At 35.5% G+C, this 18620-nt stretch overlaps 3 protein-coding genes across 9 annotated transcripts in view; 2 read left to right on the top strand and 1 right to left on the bottom strand.

Annotated features, from left to right (window-relative positions):
- LOC106091030 (carboxypeptidase M) overlaps positions 1 to 18620 on the bottom strand; it is a 165840-nt gene that overhangs the window by 6193 nt on the left and 141027 nt on the right. For all 7 annotated transcript variants that reach the window (XM_059367661.1, XM_059367662.1, XM_059367656.1 and 4 more), the window contains exons 3-5: positions 3390 to 3657; positions 2982 to 3314; positions 2728 to 2915 (exon numbers count right to left, since the gene is read on the bottom strand). In XM_059367661.1, coding sequence (XP_059223644.1) covers positions 2728 to 2915; positions 2982 to 3314; positions 3390 to 3595 — 727 coding nt within the window. In that variant the 5' untranslated portion in view covers positions 3596 to 3657. The remainder of the gene's footprint in view (positions 1 to 2727; positions 2916 to 2981; positions 3315 to 3389; positions 3658 to 18620) is intronic.
- LOC106091018 (serine protease SP24D) lies at positions 10236 to 11091 on the top strand. The gene is made up of 2 exons (XM_013257408.2): positions 10236 to 10487; positions 10563 to 11091. Exons 1-2 carry the CDS (start codon positions 10267 to 10269, stop codon positions 11089 to 11091), a joined length of 750 nt encoding a protein of 249 aa, XP_013112862.2. The 5' UTR covers positions 10236 to 10266.
- Positions 17343 to 18310, top strand: LOC106091022 (serine protease SP24D). Its single transcript, XM_013257415.2, is given in 2 exon segments — positions 17343 to 17627; positions 17715 to 18310. Coding segments are annotated over 2 exon segments (750 nt in total). The 5' UTR covers positions 17343 to 17406; the 3' UTR covers positions 18244 to 18310.

Raw genomic sequence — 18620 nt, 5'->3', positions numbered from 1 at the left:
AGATGATAATGAAGAAATGATTCGTAAGATACATATTGAGAGATACAAATCGAAATGATTTTATTGTATGTCATAACGCACCGATATCAGCGATATTCGATCAATGAAATAGGCAACGGATGCGTTAGATTGAATTTTTTCTACAGCGAGAATTTCATTTAGCGTAAAATTTTGTATACTCTCTATGGGGGTATATTTGTAACTCCTCTAAATATTCGTCTAAAAGCCCATAAAGTATATATATTCTTGATAGTCATAACATTTTAAGTCGGTCTAGCCATGTCCGTCCGTCTGTCGAAAGCACGCTAAATGTCGGAGGAATAAAGGTAGCTACTTGAAATTTTGCACAAATACTTCTTTTTAGTGTAGGTTGGTTGGGATGGTAAATGGCCTATATCGGCCCATGTTTTGATACAGCTGCCTATAAACCGATTTTGAATCTTGACTTCTTGAGCCACTAGAGTACGCAATTTTTATCCGATTTGACTGAAATTTTGCACCAAGTGTTTTATTATGACTTACAACAACTGTGCTAAGTATGGGTGAAATCGGTGTATAACCTGATCATATAATCCGATCTTGGATCTTGACTTCTTGAGCCAGTAGAGCGCGCAATTCTCATCCGATTTGGCTGAAATTTTGCATGAGGTGTTTTGTTATGACTTCTAATAACTGTGCTAAGTATGCCGCTAATCGGTTCATAACCTTATATAGCTGCTGGGATCTTGATTTCTTGAGCCTCTAGAAGGCGTAATTGTCATCCGATTTGGCAGAAATTTTGTACAACGGCTTCTCTTATGACCTTCAATATACGTGTCTAATATGGTCTGAATCGGTCAATAGCTTGATACAGCTCCCATATAAACCTATCTCCTGATTTTGCGCCCCTACAAGGCGCAATTCTAATCCGAATGAACTGAAATATTACACAATGATTTCTACATTGTTCAGCATTCATTTATGGTCCGAATTAGACTATAACTTGATAAAGCTCCAATACCATAACAATTCTTATTCAAATTTCGATCTGGACGTTATTTAACAAAAGGGTTTAGAGGAGTACCAAAACTCGCTGTGCCAAATTTCATCGAAATAGGATGAAAAATGTCCCTTTTATTGGCTCTTTACACTATATCGGGAGATCGGTCTAAATAGAAGCTATATCCCAATATGGTCCGATCTGGACCACATTTGACAGTAATAGGTAGGGGTCTACCAGAACACATTGTGCCAAATTTCAACCCAATCTAAACCACACTTCACAGAAATGGGTAGGGGTCTGCCAGAACTCACTGTGCCAAATTCCATAGAAATCGGATAAAAATTAACCAATTTATTGCCTCAAGACTTTTAGTCTGGAGATCGGTCTATATAGTGGCTATATATAACTAAAATCCGATTTTATGAGATCAGAAGATCTGGTTTATATACAAAGAATACTAAATCATTAAAAAATGTTTGCTAAATGTTTCTATACCCAAAATATCTGCAAAATTATACCCGGGTATTTACCCAATTTACCGGGTAAATATCTTTTGGATTTTTACCCAATGCCCATCTTTATTCATTCTAGTGATATTCATTCTCATGGTCAAAAGGCCATATCCCTCTTCTTTGGGAGATTAATAAAAACTATATGAAATCAATGACCACGCCGTAATAGCCAACCATAACTAATATGTATGTATTTCATATTAAGAAAAAAAATGTTTTTAAAGTGTTTTTAAATTTTTTAATTTAATTAATTGGGACGTTTATTACTGTGCAATTATACCCAATGAGTAATTTCATCATAAGGAAGATGATGGTGGTAGGCTAGAGGATGCGTGCAAGATTACTAAACATGAGATCATTCAATCCTCTGCGTCGCCAAATTTATTAAATTTTTTTAAAGGTAATAGTAGAGAGAATGGCAGAAATTCTCTCTTCTACCGAGAGCAGCAGTAAAACGCACGAGACAAGCAGCGCGAGCCGAACAAAGAAAATAAAAACTCCACCACACCGAAGCTGTGCGTGCAGAAAAGCACATATGGTGGCTGGTTAAATGGTATTTGTCTTGCTTATGGATATGGTGTTGTTGTTTTATGTTGGCTTGCAAAGAGTAACATTCAACAACGAATTTGTACTTGTGGTCGCTAGGATTCAAAATAAATTGTTGCAGCAAAATTAACAAATTTCGTGATAGCTTTTTCGCTTAAAGTTGCTGTTTTTCAAAATTATTTTTATTTATCTGTTTGGTAATTGATAATACATGCAATACCAAACGGAATTATCGTTTTTATTTTATCTGTACAAGGCGGTATTGTTTTGACATCATACAGGGTTGCTTCACTATCAATGCTGCTGTATGGCATCGAAATAAGCACGTTTGAAATCGATTTTTCCACCATACGTGTAGGCAGATTAAAATACGCAACAGCGCAATATTGGACTACATCTTGATATAGCTTCCATATAAATACATTTTTCGATTTGACTTCTTGAAAGCACAACCTCCATTGATTTCAGTAAAATGATCTAGTCGATGGTTGTCTTCTATCCAATATCCCAATGCAAATCGATTTTAAATCAAAAATAAATCCTGCGACGATATGACATTATGTGAATGATGATGATGTTTTGATATTGACTACGATGAATGATTTCAATTCAAATCATAAAAACGTGTCTAAAGCAAAAATTAGGCTAAAGGATATGAAAATGTCTATACACTATCTATACACCTACTAGCATTAGGGGTATTGTCATAGGGATAACTGGCCACCAAGGCTCCGCCATGCAAGCTGCCACTTAAAACAAATTGAATTTTTGAAATCCAATCTTTGACAGCATCCGTTTCAGGTTGGCCACGTTTATTGTTCTGCTTAAAGTAATCGGGGAAATTGCGATTTAAATCAAAGCCACGGGCATTGTATCTAAAAAAGAAAATACAAAACCATTGTAAGAATTTATTTGCTAATCATTATGACATTTATACAAACCTTCCCTGACCACCATCACAAGTTCCCTCCTTGGATACCGCATATCCATCTGGATTCATGGAGGGCATTATATGTATGCGTGTATTGTCCAACAGCCATTTGACATATTGATCCGTTTCATAGCTGGATACCAGGTACTGTATCAGGTGAAGCAATAGCTCACGGCCCACCGGTTCATTCCCATGTATATTGCCCACATATTTGACATCCGGTTTGCCCAGCATATGCTCATAGGGCGAGGATGAAACCACTAGCACCCAGAGTTCCCTACCTTGGATGGACTTGCCAATAGAATATAAAGCAGTCAGATTAGGATAACGAGCACTAGTTGCTCTGAAAAGAAAGTGAAATCAGAAATTTTTTTGTTTATCAAAATTCTTTAAAAGTTTTTGATTTTCTTTAGATCACCTTAAAAATCTTGTTAACTCTTCATGATTGTGATAGACAAAGTCTAGATATTGTGAATCTGGTATATAAGCTCTTGGTTCTGGCAGTGCCGCTTCTAAATCTATGGTGTTTGTTTGTTCAGGTATCTGAGTTTGCGCATTGGCACTTCTGCTACAAACGTAGATGAGCAGTAGCAGTAATGATGTGATTGTCCATCGCCTGGTCATGGTTGTTGTCGTTTGAGGAGACTGGCGTTGTGAGTGTACTTTGCTGCTAAAGCAGAATTGAACTGAAATTAAAAAGAAGCAAACGATACTTTAAATAAAAATCTTAAAGTAAGAGAAAAACATTGTACAGATCCCCTGAGAATCTTAAAATTACTATCAATTTAATAAGAAATCGAGGAGAAAACTGAAATTCTAACAAGTAAAAGCGTGCTAAGTTCGGCCGGGCCGAATCTTATATACCCTCCACCATGGATCGCATTTGTCGAGTTCTTTTCCCGGCATCTCTTCTTAGGCAAAAAAGGATATAAGAAAAGAGTTGCTCTGCTATTAAAACGATATCAAGATATGGTCCGGTTCGGACCACAATTAAATTATATGTTGGAGACCTGTGTAAAATTTCAGCCAATTCGTATAAGAATTGGGCCCATTGGAGCTCACGAAGTAAAATAGAGAGAACGATTTATATGGGATCTGTATCGGGCTATAGACCGATTCAGACCATAATAAACACGTTTATTGATGGTCATGAGAGGATCCGTCGTACAAAATTTCAGGCAAATCGGATAATAATTGCGACCTCTAGGGGTTAAGAAGTCAAGATCCCAGATCGGTTTATATGGCAGCTATATCAGGTTATGAACCGATTTGAACCTTATTTGACACAGTTGTTGAAAGTAAAAATAAAATACGTCATGCAAAATTTCAGCCAAATCGGATAGGAATTGCGCCCTCTAAAAGCTCAAGAAGTCAAATCCCCAGATCTGTTTATATGACAGCTATATCAGGTTATGGACCGATTTCAACCATACTTGGCACAGTTGTTGGATATCATAACAAAACACGTCGTGCGAAATTCCATTCCATTCGGATAAGAATTGCGCCCTCTAGAGGCTCAAGCAATCAAGACCCAAGATCGGTTTATATGGCAGCTATATCAGGTTGTGGACCGATTTAAACCATACTTGGCACAGTTGTTGGGTATCATAACAAAACACGTCGTGCGAAATTCCATTCCATTCGGATAAGAATTGCGCCCTCTAGAGGCTCAAGAAGTCAAGACCCAAGATCGGTTTATATGGCAGCTATATCAGGTTATGGACCGATTTGAACCATACTTGGCACAGTTGTTGGATATAATAACAAAACACGTCGTGCAAAATTTCATTCCAATCGGATAAGAATTGCGCACTCTAGAGGCTCAAGAAGTCAAGAAGTCAAGACCCAAGATCGGTTTATATGGCAGCTATATCAAAACATGGACCGATATGGCCCATTTACAATACCAACCGACCTACACTAATAAGAAGTATTTGTGCAAAATTTCAAGCGGCTAGCTTTACTCCTTCGGAAGTTAGCGTGCTTTCGACAGACAGACGGACGGACGGACGGACGGACTGACGGACGCACGGACAGACGGACGGACATGGCTAGATCGACATAAAATGTCACGACGATCAAGAATATATATACTTTATGGGGTCTGAGACGAACATTTCGAGTAGTTACAAACAGAATGACGATATTAGTATACCCCCCATCTTATGGTGGAGGGTATAAAAAGTATTGTTCAAGGAAGATTTGTACCCCTGAGAAATGCAAAAAAATCAGACAAATCAATTGCATACATTGGACGGTCCCATGAAGATTTTTGCAAACTCCAAAGTTGGATGTGGTGATTCCTAACGAATCCAGTTAGGTATTTTACCAAATTCGTGCACCTATGTTGGCATATTTTCGCAAGCATGGTTCCAGATTCGGAAAACTCTTTAGGCCATATCGGTTAGACAAAAGGGCTTAAAAATACCGGTGGTAATCTTTTAGAGAGTCTGTAATGAAGTGTGGACCCTTTATGATTCATATTCAATTCCAAGGATCCTAGAAATGATATAAATGAAGAATAATATAAATGTATTGCGTATACTTCATCTTCGGTTCGGCCTCTAAACAATGAGCCGAGGCCTTTTGGGGGTTTACAGACCTGGTATTTCCACCAAAAATGGGAGTTCCCAACCACCTAAATTTCCTGTTGTACTGTGTATTTAATATTTTTTTGACAGTGAAGCTCCATATCAGTAACGGCATCGCTATCACCCCATAATTGGGGTAAAGGTTTGTGTGAATCAAAACACAAAAAATATTCTCTACCTTATCGTATCTATATTTTTAAATTATTACTTTTGTTTTAAATACTGATTTAAATGATCCTTATTTCGACCCACCCAATGAAACGTCAAGATAGGGTTCAAAGGTCCACTGAAGCACTTTAAAAGCTTTGCATTCAAATTATTATGTTATTTCTAGGAAATTATCATTATGGATTTATAAAAAAAACACGCAAGTTATTTTTGTGCGTTTACCACCTATAGTAGGCGTAGCAACTGCTGATTAAAGTGATAATTAATAAAATAAAGTAAAATGTTATCTAAGATTAATTGAGATTCTAGTATAGTCTGAGATACAATCATTGTTGTCACTCAAGAAAATTATTTACTACCAAAATTAAAGAAAAATCCTACCAAAGCCGACTAAACCTACCAAATATTCTAAAGCCAAAAATGGGTATATATTATTTTGGAGTCCACAATCTAGAGTTGGTCATTTTATCATTCCATTTGTAATGAACAATCATAAGGAGATCGGATAACCCAACATAATAGCAATAGCATAGCAGTTTACAGCATGTACACCTCAACATCTGAGCATGGACCCCCTCAACAAACTGACCATATTTGTATGTAGCTAAAATATAGCCCGGTCATCAGCTTGAAGGCATTGAACTCCAAAAGCTACATTTTTTACCCAGAATTTACGAAATTTAGAAGAAATCCCTTGACATTCGTACCAGTATGAGTTACTATCAGAACTTAAAAACTCTTTCTCTAAAATTTGAAACAGTGAGACCCCTTGTTAGGGTATTAGGCCCCTTAACATCCATGGTTTAAATCTGCACGAAAACCCAGAAATAACAAGAAGTTAAATAATTTTGAGACTTTTTATAACCACTCCCATGGGGGTTAAACTTATCTAGTCATTCCGTTTGTAACACCTCGCAATATTTATCTGCGACTCCATAACGTTTATATATTCTTGATCGGCTCGATATTCTGTGTCGATTTAGCCATGTCCGTCCGTCTGTGGAAATCAACATGCCGGTCGAACGCGTAAAACTAACCGCTTGAAATTTTGCACAGATACTTCTTAATGATGTAGGTCATTGAAGATTGAAAATGGGTCATATCGGTTCAGATTTGGATTTAGCTCCCATACAAATCGATCTCCTGATTTGACTTCTTGAGCCCCGCCATTGTAGTCCGATTGAGTTAAAATTTTCACAAAGTTTTCTGTTACGATTTCCAACAATCGTGTCAAGTATGGTCCGAATCATTTTATAACCTGATTTAGCTTCCACACAAACCGATCTCCCGATTTGGCTTCTTGAGCCCATAGAAGCCTCAGTTGTGATCTAATTGAGCTGTAATTTAGCACGAGATGTTTTGTTGAGACTTAAAACAACCGTGCCAAATATGATTCAAATCGGTATTAAATCTGATATAGATCCCATATAAGCCGATCTCCCGATTTGACACCTTGAGCTCCTGAAAGCCACAAGCCGATTTAGCTGAAATTTTGCAAATTGAAATTCTTTCAGAGTATATTACGATTTATTTCGATGTCATGATACACAATTATATTAAAAGCCTTCCATTTTCGCACAACTCCATTATGGTATTATATAATGATCTGCTGTATTGGCTATGCTATAAATAAAACAAAAAATGGTTGTTGTTGTTTTCGCACACTACAATACCTACTTTGGGATGGATATTTCTTTATCGCGTAAATATTACCAATGATGTATGTGGCTTAGAAATTCTTTTTGTGTTTTCTTATACCAGGCAGCCATTTGTGTGTTGCTCCAGTGATTTTTGTCATTGGACATGCCAACATTTTTGTACCGAAACTTTAAAAATGTTCACTTTCCGAGTTTACCATTCGCACTCGTCCAATTTGCTCAATATACTGACTGCTCTTTGTTTGCAAAACAACAATGGTCTTCAAGCTTAACAACTTAACCAAATTATAGCTCTTTATTCAGTCAAAACAAAAAAGGTAAAAATGTTGCGTGTGTGAATGTGTCCATACCAGTGTGAGAATGTGTCCATACGAGCACACAATTGCAATTATTTGCCAGCCTATCGATCTGCTTGGGATTGTTTTCTTAAGTAATGTCCAATAGAATAAGTATTTTTGCCAACCACTGGTCTATACTACATTCAAATACTAACTCTTTCTCCCTAGTAGGAGAGGCACAAAAGAATAATTATTGGTCCGGTACACAAATAATCGTTTGGGGCTATCGAAGTTCTTTTGCAACTAATGATTGTTTGGTTTTACAACAAAAGGAATGCCTTTTTTCTGTAGACGAAGCTGCTAAAGGGTTAACAATAAACAATGTTAGTTACGTTCAATAATACTACGTTTATGACTAATGTTTGCAATAAAAGCTAAACTTCGTGATAAAAGTATTTTGTGTGTCGTAAAAATTCCCCAAATGTTTCCATATTTATATCTTTTCAACATTGATATAAATATGTTCTCTAACTTCTCTTTCACGGTAAATATATGGCCTTAAGAAGGAGAGAATTACTGCTTAAAACATCAAAAGGTAAATAGACACTCATATGTGTCCCATATAATTTATGAGGTACTTCAGAAGGAGACAAAAGGACGGCATCCCTTGTCAGACTTTTAGAAGGTGCAAGGTAGTCCTCTTGGAAGCTTCATTTTAAAAGGCATGCAGACCTTCTACTAGAAGGCTTTCAAAAACTGTTGTCAGACCAGATTTAAGCAGGCCTGCGAACCTTTCAAGTATATACAAATATAGTTATTCTTGATCGATCATTCTTTATTCCGTTTAGGGATGTGTGTCCATCCGCTCGAAAGGTTTATGACAAAAAATTTATGGCAGTTAATCCCAAACTGATATTGACTTTAGTGCCAATCCGAGATTGTTTTAATACCATTCTTGTTATCACTTGAAAAAACTATGGAGACTTCTTGTTATAACCTCAAATCATTCTCTTTTCCTTCGTGCGAAGAAGTATACAAATACGATCAATGGCGAAGGCTGTATAAACATCACCACAATCCAACTTAACCAACTATTACTTTTTATACACACCGCCCATAAAAGGTGCATTTCTTACACAGATAAAAATGAAAATCGGTTTCAATCACGAAATTAATTGATCCAATTAATTTTTTTATTATATGTAACTGCTTCAATCGCGAAAATGATAATATCAATTAACGTTTTTTAAAAAGTAATTAAAAAGAATTTCAATTAAAAAATATTTGAAAGTTTTTAAAACTTGCATTAATTTTTTAATTGATCCAATTAAAAAATGATTAAAATTTCCAATTTATTTTTTAATAGATCGAATTAAAAAATAATTGAAATATTGAGAAAATTCCAATTAATTTATATATTTGGTTCACACATGTTTGGGCAAGGTTCGTGGGCACCCGTATAAAAAAACTCCCTCGCGGTGGTTCTCCAAAAATTTTGGGTGTCGTGTTGGAATGCTCTATAGATTTGTTGTTGTCATAGCAGTATGTTGTGGACTGAGCCGGCAGCCTTTGGCCGATGAAGGACTCCAAAGGCACATGGTTGTCCGATGTCGCGGATATTGGGCAAAAGAGTCGTTCTATGATCCCCGATATCTTATAGCTGCCATATATACAGATCTGCCGATTTAGAGCCTTGAGCTCATTGAAGGCGTATTTATTATCCGATTTAGATGAAAGTTGAAACTGCGACATGGCCCAAATAGAAAAATCAATCGGATGGGCATCCGATAAATTGGACAGCCACTGTGTGCAATAAATGTAGTAGGAACTTGATTTTTAAGCCATTGTTGGTTGAATTTGAGCTTTAACCCGTCGAATCATTTTAGGTGTGTTATAGTTTTTTTGACCAAACACCATGGCGTTTGGCTAGGCTACGAGTATCATTATAACAATTTATGATGCGATACGCAAACATTTTGTTTACTTTTAGGTGTTTGAGTTCGCCAACAATGATTTTTCAGCCAAATATAATGCAATTACACTATTACGCTTGAACTCCATTACACATAAACGCAAGCATGGTTTTTGACCTATTGTTTCTTGGGAAATTTTCTTAGAATTTCTCATTACGTTTTTAATAATAGTTTGGTATAAGGTTTATGCCTATTTTGATGTGGACCGACCCCCTGAAATACTTTAAACTCTTTGGGGAATAATATTTTTTATATAGATTGTAATGAGACTTGGTCAGGTGATTTTATCTACGAAAAACCAGAATGATTACCAAAATTTTCATCGGTTATGATTTCTATTTCTCTTTCTTTCAACACCCACTGTTGCTACATACATATGTGAAAACCCAAGTTATTTTGAGTCTTTCATAGATAATAGAATTTCTAGGTGAGCAGCCCTGCTTAAAATTTTGTCAGCAGATAAGGCACTAAATGCAAAATTTGAAAACAAATCAAAAGAAACCACTGTTGATAATTTAGGCTGTCTAGCATAAATCTAAAAGGAATTCCCCGATAAGTATAAAAGGGCAAACAATTTCACTAAATGACACAGTTGGAATTTGAAAGCAATAGCCAAACATTAGAACAATGAAAGTCGTTACTGTTATTTGTACCCTCAGTTTGATTGCAGCCACATGGGCAGCTCCCCAAGCTCGCATTGTGGGCGGTGACGATGCTGTTCCAGGGCAAATTCCCTATCAAGCGGCCCTCTCCGTTGGTGGATTGTACAACTGTGGTGCTGTTATCCTTAGTGAACGCTACGCCTTGACTTCATTGCTTTGTGTATGCTCTGCTGGCAGTGACAAACCGTAAGTTCAATAAAAAAATTACAAAAAATCATGTTAACAGTTTTGAGTGTTAATTTCTCTTTTTTTCTTTTCTAGCTGGCCCCCACAATTGTTTAGAGTTATTGCCGGCACCACCGATCTCTATACCGGAGGTTCTCGCATCACTGTAGAAGAAATCACCGTCAACGCCAACTACAATGATTTGACCACTGGCATTGCCTTGTTGAAACTTTCTGAGCCTTTGGTCTTCTCTGATTACATTAAAGCCATTCCCTTGGCTGAAAGTAATCCTCCCGTTAATGCTGATGTGGAAATTTCCGGTTGGGGTCGCACCAAGGAAGGTGAGGACGATATGCATCGCGCTCTGCAAATCAATGATGCCACTGTCACAGAAGCTGCCGAATGTGCCCGAACTTTGGGTCGTGCTGATCCCGATGTCATTTGCTTGGGACATCCTCGCAAGAATGGTATCTGTCGTGGTGATTTTGGTGGTCCAGCTGTTTATGAGGGCAAATTGGTTGGTATTGCTGCCTCTGTGGTTGGCGAATGTGGCAGTATTTTGCCCGATGTTTTCACAAGTGTAGCTTCCAATTATGAATGGATCATGCAACAAATGGGACTTTAAGGATAACAATGTAGTGAAAATTAAATAAATAAATAAAAAATAGAGAAAATTACATGGGTCTCAGAAATTAATGAAGGAAACTTTATGAAATTTATGAATATCCAATTTTCAAAGAAAAAAATCTTTTTTATAAAAATTCCACTTTCGTTCATTTTTTTATGAAAATTCGATGTTCATTAAATTTTCTATGAAAATTCGATGTTCATCAAATTTTCTATGAAAATCCGATGTTCATTAAATTTTGTATGAAAATTCGATGTTCATTAAATTTTCTATGAAAATTCGATGTTCATCAAATTTTCTATGAAAATTCAATGTTCAACAAATTTTCTATAAAAATTCGGTGTTCATCAAATTTTCTATAAAAATTCGATCTTCATCATATTTTCTATAAAAATTCGATGTTCGTCATATTTTCTATGAAAATTCGATGTTCGTCATATTTTCTATGAAAATTCGATGTTCATCATATTAAATATGAAAATTCGATGTTCATCAAATTTTCTATGAAAATTCGATGTTGATAAAATTTTCTATGAAAATTCGATGTTGATCAAATTTTCTATGAAAATTCGATGTTGATCAAATTTTCTATGAAAATTCGATGTTGATCAAATTTTCTATGAAAATTCGATGTTCATCAAATTTTCTATGAAAATTCGATGTTGATCAAATTTTCTATGAAAATTCGATGTTGATCAAATTTTCTATGAAAATTCGATGTTGATCAAATTTTCTATGAAAATTCGATGTTGATCAAATTTTCTATGAAAATTCGATGTTGATCAAATTTTCTATGAAAATTCGATGTTGATCAAATTTTCTATGAAAATTCGATGTTGATCAAATTTTCTATGAAAATTCGATGTTGATCAAATTTTCTATGAAAATTCGATGTTGATCAAATTTTCTATGAAAATTCGATGTTGATCAAATTTTCTATGAAAATTCGATGTTGATCAAATTTTCTATGAAAATTCGATGTTGATCAAATTTTCTATGAAAATTCGATGTTGATCAAATTTTCTATGAAAATTCGATGTTGATCAAATTTTCTATGAAAATTCGATGTTGATCAAATTTTCTATGAAAATTCGATGTTCATCAAATTTTCTATGAAAATTCGATGTTGATCAAATTTTCTATGAAAATTCGATGTTGATCAAATTTTCTATGAAAATTCGATGTTGATCAAATTTTCTATGAAAATTCGATGTTGATCAAATTTTCTATGAAAATTCGATGTTGATCAAATTTTCTATGAAAATTCGATGTTGATCAAATTTTCTATGAAAATTCGATGTTGATCAAATTTTCTATGAAAATTCGATGTTCATCAAATTTTCTATGAAAATTCGATGTTCATCAAATTTTCTATGAAAATTCGATGTTCATCAAATTTTCTATGAAAATTCGAAGTTCATCAAATGTTCTATGAAAATTCGATGTTCATCAAATTTTCTATGAAAATTCGATGTTCATCAAATTTTCTATGAAAATTCGATGTTCATCAAATTTTCTATGAAAATTCGATGTTCATCAAATTTTCTATGAAAATTCGATGTTCATCAAATTTTCTATGAAAATTCGATGTTCATCAAATTTTCTATGAAAATTCGATGTTTATCAAATTTTCTATGAAAATTCGATGTTGATCAAATTTTCTATGAAAATTCGATGTTCATCAAATTTTCTATGAAAATTCGATGTTGATCAAATTTTCTATGAAAATACGATGTTGATCAAATTTTCTATGAAAATTCGATGTTGATCAAATTTTCTACGAAAATTCGATGTTGATCAAATTTTCTATGAAAATTCGATGTTGATCAAATTTTCTATGAAAATTCGATGTTGATCAAATTTTCTATGAAAATTCGATGTTGATCAAATTTTCTATGAAAATTCGATGTTGATCAAATGTTCCATGAAAATTCGTTGTTCATCAAATGTTCTATGAAAATTCGTAGTTCATTAAATGTTCTATGAAAATTCGATGTTCATCAAATTTTCCATGAAAATTCGATGTTGATCAAATTTTCTATGAAAATTCGATGTTCATCAAATTTTCTATGAAAATTCGATGTTGATCAAATTTTCTATGAAAATTCGATGTTCATCAAATTTTCTATGAAAATTCGATGTTCATCAAATTTTCTATGAAAATTCGATGTTCGTCAAATTTTCTATAAAAATTCGATGTTCATCAAATTTTCTATGAAAATTCGATGTTCATCAAATTTTCTATGAAAATTCGATGTTCATCAAATTTTCTATGAAAATTCGATGTTCATCAAATTTTCTATGAAAATTCGATGTTCATCAAATTTTCTATGAAAATTCGATGTTCATCAAATTTTCTATGAAAATTCGATGTTCATCAAATTTTCTATGAAAATTCGATGTTCATCAAATTTTCTATGAAAATTCGATGTTCATCAAATTTTCTATGAAAATTCGATGTTCATCAAATTTTCTATGAAAATTCGATGTTCATCAAATTTTCTATGAAAATTCGATGTTCATCAAATTTTCTATGAAAATTCGATGTATCAGTAGAAATTTCTATGAACATTTAATATTTATCAAATTTTTTAAGAAAATTCGACTTCAGTAAAAATTTCTATGAAACTCCGGTTTCTATCCCATTTTACAATTAAGGTTAGGTTTTTTTTTTGTATGAGAATTCGGTTGTTACAATATTTTTTATGAGAACTCGATTTTGATCCAATTTTCTATGAAAATTCGATGTTAGGATGTTAGTCAAATTTCTTCAATAGTTTACATGTTAATTCACCATGAGGTGAGAATTGTGTTACATTCAATGCGTGCACTTCATAACTTCTAAAGTTCCTTTATCATAATTGCGTCAGTATCACCTCATAAGTGACGCAAACTTGTAGAAAACCAAAGCAGAATTTATGATAAAAAATTTCCTACATTTAAATAACATACAAAGCCCTAAAATAGGCCTTATCACTGGTATTCGATTTTAAATAAAAATTTTAATTTAAAACCAATTTAAATTATGTTGTACTCCAACAAAGCTTATGTATTAAAGTCCAAAAATTAATAGAATGTTCTTAATAGCCCTTGCAATTAATGTTAAGTCTTAGAAATAGAAAATTATTTTTTTTTAATAAAAATTCAATAAATGTATACTAAAGTAATTCCAATTTCATTAAAAAGTAATAAAAATATCTCTTATTTATATTAGATAGATAAAATGTTATCTGAGTATATGGATTTTAGTACGGTGACTTGTACAGTCGGTATCAAAAAATCGCCATAGATGTTGAAGCTAATTTTTTGTTCTTTGATTATAAAATGCAGCTTCGTTAGCCATAAACGAACTTTACATTGAGCCTTTGTTTACGATAAAACTTCAATATTGTCAAACAATCCAAGAGTAGAAATTCTTGTTCCTTCCAGCCTGGCGCCAATTGGCGCGAATATACTGAATGTTGGCAAACTATATATATGCATTCGTCGGAGGCTATTAGGGAAATTGTGTCTGAGCCGAAAATCCTTTGGGCCATAAGAAGTTTCGACTCCTTTAAGTCGCCAGGCACTGATGATGTGTTACCGGTTGAATTACAAACTGCGTCTGATGGACTGGTTCCCTGGCTTAGGGCGATATACTCTGCTTGCATCAGGATGTTATATATACCTGTGGAATGGACAGACACAAAGGTCATTTTCATTTCGAAAGCAGGGAAACCCTACCACACGAAATTGAAAGATTTTCGCCCTCTTGGTCTGACATCCTTTATGCTGAAGACTCTTAAAAGGTTGATAGAAACATATTTTTGGGCACAGATCCATGGAGATCACCTGTCGCAGCAGCAGCATGCATATAGTAAAGGCAAATCCACTGAAACAACCCTTCAGGACCTAGTCGGCTACATAGAGGGTTCTCTCGCTGTCAAGGAATATACAACGGTAGCATTTCTTGACATTGAAGATGCTTTCAATAATGTAACACCGACGTCAATCCTGAAGGAGTTCGAGTTTCTTGGCATCAACTTTACCGTAAGAAAGTTTATTAATAACTTACTTACTAAAAGATGCATTACGGCAGGCTTAAGATCTGTGAATCTAAAAAGATGGGTCAGCAAAGGAACACCTCACGGAAGTGTAATGTCTCCTCTACTTTGGAATATAGCCATTAACAATATATTATTGTCTCTGGAAGAAAAAGGCGTAAAGGTGGTCGTGAATGCTGATGACGTGGCAATTGCGGTTAAGGGAAAGTTTCTCAGCACTCTAAGAGATATACTTCAAGAAGCTTTGCGTGCAACAGCAAAGTGGTCTATGCATAAATCCGTGCAAGACAGAAATAGATCTTTTCAGCAGGAGATATAAGTTGCCTACATAGGTACCTGTCTCCTTGGGTGGAGAGAATGTTCCATTTACAGAAAGCGCAAAATACCTAGGTGTTTTGCTGGACAGGAAATTTAACTTCAAATTCAACATTTTGGAAAGGGCAAGAAAGGCCACTCTATATGGTGTTGTGGTCTGGTGGACGGCGCTTCAAAAATCCACCTACTGCTCAATACTTAACCGGATCCAAATGATGGCTTGGTTGTGCATCACAGCCGCACTGAGGACGATACCATATGATGCACTGAATTTAATGGTACATCTTATGCCTCTGGACATTGCGGCTACCCAAATTGCAGCGACCACTGCCGTGAGGTTAAGGGAGCTTTTTATTGGTCATGTGGCGGCTACGGACACTGTGGATTACACCCACTTTTTTTAAAATTACAGTACCACTATTGCTGATAGAACCGATTGAAACTACGATATCCCTGGTAACAGAAGTTACATAGACTTGTATACGGAACTTAACGACAGAGAGGGCTTTGGGGTGTACTCTAAATATCTAGAACTGGTCATAACGAAAAGGCTACCTGACCACTGCAGTGTGTTTCAAGCAGAGATCCTTGCAATTAAGGAAGTGGTGGAATGGCTAAGATATAATGTCATTATGATGATTGGTATAATGGAGAACGTATTTCTGAATACAAAAACCGCCCTCGACTGTCGCAGATCTATCAACGAGATGGCTCCTGTTCAGTTAAAAATTCACCTGTTCTGGGTGCCGGGTCACAGAGATATCCCAGGGAATTGTAAAGCGGACGAGCTTGCGAGACTAGGAACTATCCTACACATTCCAGGGATACTTGAATCTGTGCGTATGCCTCCAGCGACATGTAAGCTAAGTTTTCAGGATCAGGCCCGGAGGCTGTGAGCATTCCAAAAATATGTGGCCTAATCTAGACTTGAAAAGGTCTACTGCTTTGCTATCATTGGCTAGAACGGACGTGTAAGTCATTGTGTCCGTGATGACAGGTCACTGTCTAATCGGAAAACATGCTGACGGACTGAAGGTTGCCAGCAGCGACTTTTGCAGAAGCTGTGAGGACAACGAAGAAGAACAGATTATAGAACATCTGCTGCGTGTGTGTCCCACACTAGGAGTCAGAAGGAGTTCCACTTTAGTTTCTCATTTCTTTGAGAACCTGTCTGATTTAGCGGATGTGAACATTCGCAAGTTATTGGGCTTTTTAAAACGATCTGGATGGTTCAACGGTAGAAACTAGAAGGCATCTTCCTTCTTCTGTTCCTGTGGTATCACAATGGACGAAAACGTCAAGATCATTTTTGGCTTAAAAGAAGTTTTGAATTTTTGGATAAAGTAGCCAAAACTGATTTTTTTTCGCAAATTTGAGTAGATTTCTAAGTTTTATTGGCCGCCACCGAACTAGTTCCATTGAAATAGTTCACTGCAATGAAAAATTTGAACTAGTTCAGATCAGTTGGTCCATTTCAACTGAGTCCTTTTTACCAATTGCCAAATACATATATTGTAGCTTTTTGAAAATCGACTGATCACCTATTCTAGATATTTCATTTTATTGATTATCGATGTGGTAAAGACTCGAGAAAATATTACTTCATGTTGTGGTACATTTCTCCTGGGAGAAGGTATATGTATTCCTAAAATACATACTTTCTTTTAAAACCTACTAGAGCTATTTGTGCAAAAATTTCTTGGTCTGTGTGAAAGATAAGACAATTTCTACCCCAAAAAAAAAAAACCCTGCCGAAATAAGTCAGCAGATAAGAGACTAATATGAAATTGAATAAAATAATCAAGTAGCCTTATTGATATTTTTGTTTGTCTGAAGCGAATAAATCTCGCAAAAACTTTGTTTTACCAAGTATCGCATATAAAGACTGAAAAGTTGATAAAACCTAGCAGTTGTTATTTGAAATCCAAAGCTCATTGTTTAAAATTTCGGAAAAATGAAAGCTTTTACCGCCTTGTTAACTCTGGGTTTGATTGCCTTTGCATGGGCTGCTCCTCAGGCCCGCATAGTAGGTGGAGATGATGCTGTTTTAGGGCAAATACCTTATCAGGCTGCCCTCTCTATTGGTGGATCGTACAATTGTGGAGCTGCCATCCTAAGTGAACGCTACGCCTTGACTGCATTGCTTTGCGTGTGCTCTGCTGGCAGTGATAGACCGTGAGTGGAATAAGAAAAGGGATCATACCTTTACATTCCCTTCCCTGCCAAAGGATTTTATTAAGTTTCTCTTTTCTGTATTTTTAGTTGGCCTCCCCAACTGTTCACGATTAGTGCCGGTACCACCGATCTCTATACCGGTGGTTCCCGCATCACCGTAGAAGAAATCACCATCAATCCCAACTATAATGATTTGACCACTGGCATTGCCTTGCTGAAACTTTCTAAGCCTTTGGTCTTCTCCGATTACATTCAAGCCATTCCATTGGCTGAAAGTAATCCTCCTATTTATGCTGATGTGGAAATTTCCGGTTGGGGTCGCACCAAGGAAGGTGAGGAAAATATGTATCGTACCTTATAAATCAATGATGCCTCTGTCATGGATTCTGCACAATGTGCCCGAACTTTGGGTCGCACTAATCCCGATGTCATTTGCCTGGAACATCCCCGCAAGAATGGCATTTGTCGTGGTGACTTTGGTGGTCCAGCTGTTTATGAAGGAAAATTGGTGGGCATTGCTGCTGCAGTACTTGAGGAGTGTGGTAGCTTTTTGCCCGTTATCTTTACTAGTGTGGCTTCCAACCATAAATGGATTGTGGAACAAATGAACAATTAAAAATATTAAATAATAAAACTAATTGCCCTCTAACTCAATCTTATGGACTGTAAAGCCTTTTAAATAATTTAGCTTGAATTTTAATGAAATTATTTGCTAAACACCAACTTTGAAGGAAATTTGCCCTAAAGACTAAATTTAAATAAAAGTTGTTTCAAGGAAAAAATTTTTCCAAAAACAAAATTTTAATGAAATTTAAAAAAAAAACAAGAAGAATAAGGCCAAAAGAGTCTTGGAGGTGGGATACGACTGGGCTAGAACTAGGGGGTGAATTTTTACCTGTAGAAGACAGAAATCTGTCCTTTCATGGAAAAGACAAAGGTAAGCCAATTTGACATAAAGATGTCGACATCCGGCAAGGACAAATATTTAGAAGT

This window comes from Stomoxys calcitrans, chromosome 4 (assembly GCF_963082655.1).
Source record: "Stomoxys calcitrans chromosome 4, idStoCalc2.1, whole genome shotgun sequence".
Classification (NCBI taxonomy): Eukaryota; Metazoa; Arthropoda; class Insecta; order Diptera; family Muscidae; genus Stomoxys; species Stomoxys calcitrans.
Note: the sequence above shows the minus strand (reverse complement) of the source record. Positions and strands in the feature narration are given on the sequence as shown.

Excerpts from the sequence above, each read along its gene's own strand:
- LOC106091018 (XM_013257408.2), top strand. The coding sequence starts at position 10,267 with ATGAAAGTCGTTACTGTTATTTGTACCCTCAGTTTGATTGCAGCCACA. Across the intron at positions 10,488-10,562 it reads TCTGCTGGCAGTGACAAACC|CTGGCCCCCACAATTGTTTA; the intron begins GTAAGTTCAATA and ends TTTCTTTTCTAG.